The 11,959-nt window shown below is 41.0% G+C and overlaps 1 protein-coding gene across 1 annotated transcript; it reads left to right on the top strand.

Annotated features, from left to right (window-relative positions):
- Window positions 1-5,575: 5,575 nt before the first annotated feature.
- Window positions 5,576-11,121, top strand: LOC147685314 (uncharacterized). Its single transcript, XM_086939777.1, has 2 exons — window positions 5,576-5,615; window positions 9,410-11,121. Exons 1-2 carry the CDS (start codon window positions 5,576-5,578, stop codon window positions 10,216-10,218), a joined length of 849 nt encoding a protein of 282 aa, XP_086795903.1. The 3' UTR covers window positions 10,219-11,121.
- Window positions 11,122-11,959: the final 838 nt, after the last annotated feature.

Genomic DNA, 11,959 nt, shown 5'->3' with positions numbered 1-11,959 from the left:
GTCAGCAGCAGCTCCGTTACTTTCCTGTTCTTCAATCACTGCCCACTTGAAATCTTCAAGCCATTTCTGTTGTACAACTCTGTCTTTTTTTTTTTCATACTCCCTTTGCTTTTGGTGGATTTCTTCTAATGACTTTCTTTTCCCAACTGCTGAACTCTCTCCTGCATTAATTTTAGCTCCAGTTGTTTTTCCGGCCAACCACAACCTGATGTCTGCCATTGCACTCTCTGCCTGTTGTCTGCCTTGTCTTCACTATTAGCCAGCACTGACTCCCTGCTTCTGTCTGCTTTGAGCTGGAATCAAAAACAATAACTCACTGTAATTTAAAAATATTATAACTTGAAGTTTGTACAAACTACAATACTGGGTATAATTTGCTTTCAATAATTAAACAATGATGGTAAGGTTCCAATATACTTTTTTAACTGCATCAGATCTGTAACTCACTGTGTGGCACTCTCAGGTTCGCACAAAAGCACCCCAATTTGGAATGCGCTCTAATCAACGATGTCCAACACCAGTGCTGCTTCTGAAATAATTCACTATTGAGACTCACTAGTCTGCTCTTGAGTATTGCGGGTTCTAATGGGGGAGGGTTATACCTGTTCAGTAAAACTAAAGGTCTGCCTGACGCTTCCCCCTCTCAAAGTGGGCCTAAACTTACTTTTTGGGGGGGAAACAGGGTGGTAATGGTCACACAATCTGCACAATCCGCACCTTAGGTGATGGTGACACTGTCTTACGAGCAAAATCAAGCAATGAAGGTGAGGAAACATACCAGCATAGTAAAACATGATGTTCAAGTAATGCAACTTGCAGCAGTATAAACTCTGGGAAGACATTTAATTTCCATTACTTTCAGATAATAAAACTGACAGAAGTTCGGACGTTTATAAAAGTGCAAGTAACCCTACGGTGCAACACAGCCAAATCAAACTCTCCACATCATTGCGCTTCATCCGGACAAGGCAAGCAAACCTTTTACAGTGAGAGGGCACAGCACAGACAGTCCGCCACCTGTAAACAAATATTTGCACATGGTCTCTGGCTTGACAACGTAGCTCTGTCACCAGGCAATTAGAGTAGTGAGCATTAGAGTTTGGCTCTAGTCTGCCCACATGTTGGGAGCGAATTACATGTTTTCAGAACATGATGTGCATCCACCAAAAAGTGCTTTTTTTGCTCTACACAGTGATAGGACGCTTGACAGTGCAACTACTGTTCTACTTAGTACAGCATTGTCATTCTAATTTGTTGCTTCTGTCGTTTTGCATATCCTCTTCCCCATCTTCTGTGTAATCCCTTTCTTATCCCACCCATAATTCAACGTTTTCTTCCCTCCCCTTAATTGCACTGGGATGCATACTGAAGCAGGGCTCATGACTTGGATATTTATGGTCTATGAAAATGAATCTTGAACTGCTCACCAAATGCTCAATTGTCAATAATGTTTAATTTATTTTGCGTACCCCACAGCTCCCTAAGACCAGCAATCACCAAAATGCAACACACAAATCTAAGTGAAAACATCTTCTATTAGACACTTTACCCCCACCCCCTTCAAATAAAAAGCTTTGACTTCACCATAAGCATTAGCAGGGTTGCCAGAACTACCAACTTTCCTTTCGTTCATTTAAATAAATAAATCAAGCGCTCCCTAACCTCTGGCTTACTAAGTGCTGCCCACACTTCTTGTCACTGCCCCAGAAATACCTGCTGCATAACGGGTGCAACGATCTTAGCAGCAACAGCTTTAATTCAACAAAAAAATATATGGAAATTCGGTGGAGGAGTCTAGAATCATAATCATTAATATTGCACCGAGCCATCCACAAACCCTGTGTATAAAAAACATTGCAGTATATTGACATGTAGATATGCGGCCACTGGATATGGTCGGATTTTCAGCAAAATATGAACCTGCCAGACTTGATACGACCATTCTTCCTAGACACGCCGGGCACACCTTTTGAAAGATACCAGATATAGGGCGACATATCCAGAAGTCTAAATGACTGGTCCTATAAATGCCGAACTACTCGCAAATGAGTAAATAGTAATTGCCAGTACAAGAAATTTAAAATGATATACACTCATTTCAAAACAATAAAAAAAGTTTCCCTCGGTATTATTAATGGTGCCTGTCCATTTTCATTACTACATTTTAGATCTCCATCCGCCATTACAAATTAAGGTTGAATGCCCACTATCGCACCGAGCCCGAGGTGAGCAGTCTACTTGCAGGCACAGGCTGCTAATTATATTAATAAATCGCTCACGGACTGAAAAGAATGCACGGTGAACGTAATGTTTTAATTTATGCTCAGTGTTCTCATCCATTCACAATTGGGATGGGTTGTGTAATGAGACAGCATATTGAATTTTGTGTTGAGAAGAATTAGTATTCATATATATTTTTGCACCTCTGGTAGTTACTCCCCCAGCTCAGGGAAATGCAGTTGGAGCAAGGATTAGTGTCCCCACGAATAGAAACATATTTTAAACGATCCTTTGTTCCAGTCCTTGGCATTAACCCATTCTCTGTGATTTGGAAAATATTTTCACACGTGCCTGGCCCTTTAAGAAGGGACACTGCCAGATAAAGGTAAAGCATTGTGTACAAACAAAATCTCCACCTCCCCCACCCACCTTTTCATGCAGGGGCTAAACCTGTAGCAGTGATTATTTAATAGGTCTTCAAACCAGAATAAAAATAGAAATTCGAAAATTTTGATCGTTAGTAAGATCTTTCACATGCCCTCATATTAAAAAATACATATTACGAACGTGTGCAAAATAACGCAAGTTTCTCCTAAACCAGGCCATTTACTTCTGTCTGCTGAATGTTTCATGAGTGCGGTGTTGGTTAATGGATACCTTTACAAAAAATCCAGTTAATTGCAAGAAATGAAGTGCTTTGATAAATAGTTTTGATTAACAGTTTCCCAATATCATGCTGGACAACCCATACCGGCACATCTAAGATCTTTCACATGCCCTCATATAAAAAAATACATATTACGAATGTGTGCAAAATAACGCAAGTTGCTCCTAAACCAGGCCATTTACTTCTGTCTGCTGAATGTTTCATGAGTGCTGTGTTGGTTAATGGATACCTTTACAAAAATCCAGTTAATTGCAAGAAATGAAGTGCTTTGATAAATAGTTTTGATTAACAGTTTCCCAATAGCATGCTGGACAATCCATACCGGCACATCTAAGTTGGAATTTGTTTTGAGAGAAGACCAAATTACAGCTAGTCGGCCCAGTTTAATTGTCTTTTCCCCAAGCTGTATTTACTTGCACACAACACAGGCAGCGGCGCGCAAACAAATACTGGAACTAGCTCAAACAGTGAAATCAAAAATACACTAGTCTACTCAAATGATTAGTTGATAAGTTTTGCGGTCGGCGGGCCTAAATGAAATTTAATGTGAAAACGGACTCACCTCTGCCAAAATCGCCCTGCACTTCGAGTCCCGACTCCACCGAGGAGAGCGCGTGGTGGCGTGCTACGTCACTGCTGCACTTTAAGCAGCATAGCGCGGGGGCAGGCCAGGGACGTCATTGGTAGCGCTTTCGCGCGCTACAAGATTGACGGCCCTGCCACCCAAACAATAGGCAATGCGTGCATGATGCCCCCTAAGCCTTTCACGGCGCACCGCACCCGCGTGCATGATACATGCTATGCTGCCCCCTAAGCCTTTCATCGCGCACCGCACCCTGCACCGCAATGCTGCCACCTAGAGCCTTCCACATGCTACTGCACCTACCTCAGAGGCACTCGCCAGGCCGGTCAAGTAGGCCTTGAAACTGACTCGACCTGCAGAAAATTCACTCGCATTTGCGAGCGGGCGAGTGGATTTGTGGAGCCCTGCTTTTGAAACAAAAAAAAAGGGAATGGCGCACCCGGCACGATATCTGTGACGTAACACAGGGCCTGGCAGCGTGCACTTGTAGAATATGCAAATACAGCGGGCGCGACCCCATACGTACATGACGTAACGCGTCAGATACCAAAGTAGCACCTGGGGTGACTTCATGCATATATGATGTTACGCGGGACGCGGTTTCACAAACCCGTTGGATACGAAATGCGCATTATTTACGAGTTTAGCAATATGACGGATAGGATTTGTGTGATGATGAAGCTCGGTACGGTGCCGGTAAGGGAGTGCAGTTTTCTCCCCCCCCCCCAAAAAAAATTATACACATCTTTTTTTGGGGAAGGTATAAAACATTACATAATTTTTTAAGTTAAACAAAAAGAAGTATAATAGAGTTCCAAAGTATTAAAAAATTTAATAGAAAAAAATCGGTTTTATAATCATTAATATATGAAATTAACATTTAAAAAACCTTTGAAATTTACAGAAATACACATTCACTGGATGATGTCATGAGTGATGTCATCAGTGATGTCATTTGAGATATCAGTGATGTCATCAGTGATGTCACTGACCATGTCATGAGTGATGTAATGTGGTACATCATCAGCAGTGCATTACGGGTGCGCAAGTTATAGTTAGCTCAACTAACCATAACAGGCACATTTCTCTGGTTTTATATGAGTCAAATGTTCAACTAACTATAACGTCCCTGAAACCTATATTTTTTTTTGTGAATTTCAAAGGTTTTTTAAATGCTAATTCCTACCTATAACGTCTGTAAAACCTATCTACAGTGGGCACTCATTAGTGCACATGGGTGGACACAGATGTCAGACGTTTTTATAATCGTTTTGTAATAAAGTTTCACAAAAACCTGGACAATACCAGCATTGGTAAAGCCAAACAGTTGGAAGCCATCAACTTGGCTTTGTCATTGCTGGGTCTTAGTGTTATCGATTGCATCCAAGTCGCTCTATTGGTCCAATTGATATGGTGACATTTAAGCCAATCAAAGAATAAAAAATTATCTAATATCAAAAGGTGATAGTATTGCCCCAAAACATTGGTCCTTAAAAATTCTGCTTCTGTTTTTCTAGAATCAGGAATCATTGAATTTTAGACAGATGAAGGGCACTTAAGATTGTAAAAATTTCCCATATGCAGGATTTTCTGGATTTCGTAAAAGTAAGAGCAGGAGTGAGGAAGTAGGCCCTCTGAGGGTCAGACTATAAACATGCAACAAAAAAAATGCAAAACCCACAAGCTCCCATGATTGTAGGTATTCCACAGCATTTTGGTGCTTGTTTCCATCCATTGAAAACAAGTAAAAGATCTCATAATAGGTAAGAGTGAATGCCTTTCTGAATCGGCAAAGGGAAGAGTACACACCATGCATGTTGACATAGTAGGGCCACGTGGGCTTCCTATAGCAGCCCGCACTATGAGGGAGGTGTTTGGAGCTGTATCGGCTGCCCCTGCTAAGTCCCTCTTGGAGGGGAGCCGGGGAGTGGGCCGCCTTAGAGGACGCCAAAGCCACTTGGACTACCTTCCAGCAGTCCGCACCGTGAGGAAGGTGGTTGGAGCAGCGTGGTGCACCGCCTGCGGTGAGAGTCCCTGGCCTGGCCGAGCTAGCTCCCTGGGGATAGACCAGAGAAAGCGACTCTGCTCCCCCCGCACACCGAACGATGAGACCAGGACCAGCAGACGTCTTCACCACCGGTGCTGGTCAGCCTGACTTTGCTCCAGCTGTGCTGCGCTTGCGCAGGCAGCCGCAAGGCGCTGTGAGAAATAAGGATGAGTGAGACGGGTAGGAGGTTGGAGACCTAAACTAGGAGAGGGTGACTGCATTATTATCAATTTTGATAAGGCTGACATTGCAGGGAGTTTGTTTCATGGAGGCCCGAACTGGGGCACTGGGGATATTAGAGTATTGCCCCTTGGCTTCTTTTATCCCCCTAAGGATGTAACCCAGGATGGAGATCACAGAGATCTATGTAGACCAGCTTTTCCACGAGGAGGGGGTCTGTGAGGGGGGAGAGGGGATTCTGAAATTAGAACAGAAAGTGGAATAGAAACAACAAATAAATTCACCCCACTAAGTGAGCTGTATAACAATGATTGACTCGTATCACCTCCCTTGTCACTAATACAATCTAAGGCTAATTCAAGAACTAATAAACCTTGCCTCATTAATAAGAAAGCAGTTAGCTCAAATACATTTCTAAATGTTCTTAGTTGGAATGTAGCCAGCATAAAAAACAAAAGCGATGGATCGACGTTCACATCAGGATTGAATTTGTAACCATCCATGAACGCATGCACTGTGCCGCCTACTGCCAAATGTTATTTGTTTGTATTTATCATTTAAAAAAAAGAGAGATGATGTAAAATGGGTTAGTATGTTAAGGGAGCATGATGTGGTGGGCCTGCAAGAAACTTGGAAGACCAATAACACTTTTTGGGTGGATGGTTATTCAAGTTTCTTTGAACCTGCACAACCTTTCTCTGCGGGTAGAGCTAAGGGTGGTTTACTGACTTTAATTTCTTTAAATGACTCTGGTATGTATTGTAAGCTTGACACAGGTTCCCGCAATTGCTTAGCGGTTCAAATGACACCGGCAAATGCGCCAATATTACTAATTGTGAATTTCTACAATTCCTTTGACAGAACCACTGTAAATGATCATTTCTATAGTTTAAAATGTTTTCTAAAGTCATATAAAGTTAAGCAAAATAGTCCTTATTCAGTGATAATTTTAGGGGATTTTTAATATATATTTGTGCCTGAAAGATTGCCATGTCGTTAATTATCTTGGCCTCGAGGTTTGCTCAAATTTGCACTTTGAGCATACAAATCAAGGCGGGTTGCTAGAGGACATTCTGGCTGATCTTGACCTTTTATACCCACGTGCTAATAACGCCAAGGACTGTATCCCTCTCTTTTAAGGGAAGAAGTGTAAACTCCACAATTGATTATATTTTTATTATGACAAGCCTGTTAACCCAGGTCGCATCGTACACAGTTAAATGGCCCCCTTTTAGCGATCATAACACCAGCTAAGGTTGGGTGGGCTAGGGTACTGGGGAAATCGTACTGCCCGGGGTGGGTGCTACTAGAGATAATGTAAAGTTTAAATATCAGGGTCGTAGGCTTAAGTGGTGCAAGCTAGTCCCGGAACAGTTTCTCAATGAGTTATAAGAAATTTCCAGGGCCGATATTAGATCTTGCCTAGATAGAGCGAACAAGGATTCTTAATAGTCTATGACCGGATCTGTCAATGGGTGGCTAGCACTCTGACAAACCCCTCCAGGAAAGACGAGGAGGGGGGCGAGATGTGGTTTGATCATAATTGCACAGATGCCTGCCAAAAGTTGCTTAATGCATTGAAGCAAGTCCCCCAAGATAAGGCTCAACTAGTCATTGATAGGTAACCAATATAAGCAATCGTTAAAAAATCATAAAATAGAAATTAAAAACAAAGCTTGGAATGACCTGTAGTCTGTAGATGTTATCAGAAATAGTACTAGGTTTTGGGAGATTCTCAACTAGCCATTTGGTAACGGGCGATAGTAACTGCCCATTGGATTGCACTATACCCGAAGTTCCGTGGTTCAGCTATTTTAAACATATACATGTTGACCAGGTCGATGCGGGCACCTCATCCCCCTTGTTTTTGGATGAGGGAAAATACACCTTGGTTTTTAATGAAGATGAAGTAAGTGAGGCTATAATACAAATGACAAGCAATAAAGCCCCCAGGCTTGATGGTGTCCCGGACGATCTTTCTAAGTTAAATGTGAGGCTATGGTCTAAATTAAGGGCGCATGTTTTCAATGTGGCCTGTTTGCATGGTCTGCCGAGGTCTTGGTCATGATCTATTATTATACCAGTTCTTAAGAAGGGACAGAGAGAGAATCCTCAATATTATAGGCCCATATCTCTGATTGATTCAGCAGTAAAAAGTAATGGCGAGAGTGATCCTTAAAAAACGAACAGACTGGTTAGATGAGCAAAAGGTTTGTTAGAAACATACTTTTAGTCCCGCAATCAACGCCTTCTTATATCATTCATCAGGAATTGTGTGTTGGTTTTGTATCAGATCCTATTGGTATGGCCCCGCTTTTGCAGTGGATTACGATTTGGACCAATACAGATGAGCTGAATCGTAAGACCACTCCGGATTGCTTATCTTTAGATAAAGCAAGTGGCATCCCCCGGCTAGCATAAATTAAGAGCTTGACAGTGAAATTAGCGCGACCTGCATTACTTGACTCCCCCTACAGGCTAGTGAGAGAGGTCCTGTTGTGGGTGAAAAACCATTTTTTATGTATGATGCAAGTAGAGAGAGAGTGCTCCTGAAACCCACAGTACGAGCACATTCTCTATGAAAACATCTCCAGCATTAGAACTGTACCTACATAAAATTACAAAGCCCTACCACCGCTTCGTTTTAACAAGATTTGGATTTAACCTTTTGCACTTTATTTTGGGAGAACCAGAGGGGTTGTGTAAGATGGAAGATTTGGGCCTTTGGTCTTGTGATAATTTCTCCACCCAGAACGCTTTGCACTTTATAATGTTTTGCGACAATTATCATCATATTCGCATAACGCTTTTAAATACTAATATAGGAAAATAAAGGTTTTATGCAGGCTAGGCCTGCATTAATATATTTACAGATGTTAGATAACGCATAGGTGTGTTTTAATAATGCCAGCTTTTTAGTTGCTGCGGCTAGAGAAAGGAAAAAAAGGTGTTTCTGAAGATGTTTTGAGTTAGTTCTTAAACAGTAATGATGGCTAATGATTTTATTTTGAGTTTTTTGGTACATAGGACCACGTTTTAAAAGAAATATGTAGAAATACGACCCTTCGTAATGACAGCATGATTTTTATTCTGATGTTTTTGGGGCTTAAGATTATGTGCCAAATGAAATACGTGTATGTCTTTTAATGGTTCTACGATTTTATGTAGTATACTTTTATGGTTTTAAAATTAAGTTAATAAAGTGATTTTGACTGACTGACTGAATGCACACCATGGGTCATGGAGGTATAAGGCTTGGTGAAAATGTGTTTCACATGTATAAATAAAAAAAGGTGCAAAAACATATTTCTGTCATGTTCCAGAGCTGGGAAAATCCATTTGAGTGGTGTGCTTGGTGGGTAGACGTTTGCATAGAAATCTGTCACTTACATAGATTTCGGTGCATACTCGTTTTGGATATTGTGATGGACAAGACATATGTAAATCTATACACCTCACATACATTACTCTACTGTGAAATCCACCCCAACTTTGAAATTTCACTCAAATCCATTACAGTCTGGTCAAGAGTATTTCCCTGTACAACTGCTTTAACCCAATTTTCTTTCTCAAAAGAGCTTGAGGGAAGTAATAGAGGCAAAATAATCTAATGACATGTAACTTCAGATAGTAAGAAATACATTCTATGCTTGTTTTTTGCTTAAGTCCTAAATGTTTTATTATTTGATTGTTTCCTTATCTTTTTTTGCAGTTTACCAATCAAAGAATGGCTTTATTATGAATGAAGATCTCTATAGATGCAGAGTCTGTGAAGAGAGTTTCACTTATAAATCACATCTTCTAATCCATCAGAGAGTTCACGCCAGAGAGAGATGTTTTTCTTGCACAGAGTGTGAGAAGAACTTTTCAAGAAAGGATAAACTTCTTTCCCATCAGAAAATACACACCTCAGAGGCACTTTTTCCATGCAAAGACTGTGAGAAGAACTTTGCTCAAAAGGATAAACTTGTCATCCATCAGAGAGTCCACACTAAGGAGAGACCCTTTCTGTGCACAGAATGTAAGAAGAATTTTTCTCGAAAGGATAAACTTCTCATTCATCAGAGAATTCACACCAGAGAGAGACCCAATCCCTGCACGGAGTGTGAGAAGGATTTTTCTCGTAAGGATAAACTTGACATCCACATGAGAATTCATACCCAAGAGAGACCCTTTCCCTGCCACGAGTGTGGAAAGACATTTTCCAGAAAAGATAATCTTCGTATCCATCAGAGAATTCATTCTAATGAGAGACTCTTCCCCTGCAAGCAGTGTGAGAAGGCCTTTTCCCGAAAGGATAAACTTCTTATCCACCAGAGAATTCACACCAGAGAAAAGCCCTTTCCATGTGCAGAGTGTGAGAAGAAATTTTCCAGAAAGGATAAACTTCACACTCACCAAAAAATCCACAACAGAGGCAAACTATTTCACTGCATAGATGGAGACGGCTTAACTCGGAACGCCTGGGAAGAGACCTGCAGGCTTCTTCTGCCATCTGCGAGCAGGCCCACTCTTGTCTGAATGCTACTTAGCAATGGTTTCCACGTCTTCTATAACTTCAGCCGAGAATATTTTGAAAAGGAGGTGCTGAGCACTGAGGTGTTCAGCAGTACTACTACTCTTTCCTTTTGAGAAAAACGGGAATGTGCAAGTTCATGCCAATTTAAAACATGTTCCTGGATTCCAAGAAATTGCAAATTATGTTGCTTCTAATGTTTATGGCCAGAATAATCATTGCTTAGTAATTTCTTTCCAACAGTGAATTTCTACACCTACTCAAATAAGTGTCAATCAATAGATGCTTCTAATTAGTTCATTTCTAAGACTAATGGTATAACTGATTGCATGTCTCAAATATTGCATAGTTTAGTTGTCTCAGGGCTTGAGTGTGAATTGTGAAGAAATCTATGAGGAGATTATGAATGGCCAGATTAGAGATAAAGCCCAGAATCTCTGCATGGAATTCTAGCAATTAGGATTTCAACCACTTGGAAATAGCGGCAGACTGGGATTTAACCAGGTACAATTCCACACAGTATTCTTGATTCCAGGGTATTTAACAGCAAATATTTACCACCCGCTTTGAGCAAGTACTAAATACCTGCAAGGACTCCTGTTTAGGGCAGTGGAGAGAAGGGTTGGATGGAGGAGGGTAGAGAAGAATCTTTCCTGGTAGATTTAAGTGTTACATGCCAACCCCCATGCCTTTGCTGAGGGTTGGTTTGAGACTGGTGCAGACTGCTCTGTTTCAATGCGATTTTACTGGCCAGTAATCTCTGGTCCGGTGTTCCCACAACCAGGAAATCTGGAAGTGGGAACAGTGCCCGCTTATATCTATGCTGAGCATAATTCCGAACAAGAATTCTGCTCCACACAATTTGTAATCTTGACGTTAGTCTATAGATTCAATGATCGTATTTATCAGTTGGCCAAAAACAATTTTTGGAGCACCTGCAGTGCAAACCATCACTGGCTGGCATACACATATTCACTGTTCTCTTTTGTATGATCACTGGGGACACTGATCAGTTCTTTGCATTTGCATATGACAGAAGTAGCGGAGCAGTGAGATTCAAATGTTCCCTTCCTGCAGGAGCCCTTGTGTTAGACGCAGCGACTACCAACAAAAGAATGCCATAAGGAACAGTTCCTCTCTGTGCCCCTCTTTTTCGAGAATTACATGAAAGTACATTTAAGCACATTTTTATTTAGTCTTCAGCAAAATAAGCATTGGCCAATTAGCACAAGGCAAATCCATCATTCGGTCGGGCATATCTCCAAAATGTGGCTTTTGAAAAAAAAAATGTTATCCACCTGAGCAAGATTGACTTTTTAAGGCTATTGCCCACCTGCAGTGGGTCTTTGGAAAAGTTGGAACATGATCTTATCCAATCGGAACACTACACCAAACTAAAATCTGCTATCTCTTTGACATCTGATTAGACTATAATTTTGGATTTACTTTGCAGAAATTCAGAAAAAAGATTTTAATTACGTGTTTGTGTGGGGAGAAAGGTATTGGGTTGGGGAGCTCAAACGTTTTGTTGGGTCAGCAGAAGTAATATACATATTTTACAAATAAATATATTAAACTTTGAGACTTGAAATAATCTTTCATCAGATATTATTTAACTAAATTAGCAAAACCAGCAGCTGAGTCGTTTTTGGTGGGGCTTAGGTTGAAGGATTTGAAGCTGTAATGAAATGAGGGTAGATAAGAGAGTCTTGGCTTGCTCATTTGAATATTCCACTGAAACAAAAT

This window comes from Lissotriton vulgaris, chromosome 10 (genome assembly GCF_964263255.1).
Source record: "Lissotriton vulgaris chromosome 10, aLisVul1.2, whole genome shotgun sequence".
Classification (NCBI taxonomy): domain Eukaryota; kingdom Metazoa; phylum Chordata; class Amphibia; order Caudata; family Salamandridae; genus Lissotriton; species Lissotriton vulgaris.
The sequence above is the reverse complement of the archived record's forward strand: the minus strand, read 5'-3'. Positions and strand labels throughout refer to the sequence as shown.

Coding starts and splice junctions, on each gene's coding strand:
- LOC147685314 (XM_086939777.1), top strand. CDS start 5,576: ATGAGACCAGGACCAGCAGACGTCTTCACCACCGGTGCTG. Junction 5,616..9,409: donor CGTCTTCACCACCGGTGCTG/GTCAGCCTGACT, acceptor CTTTTTTTGCAG/TTTACCAATCAAAGAATGGC.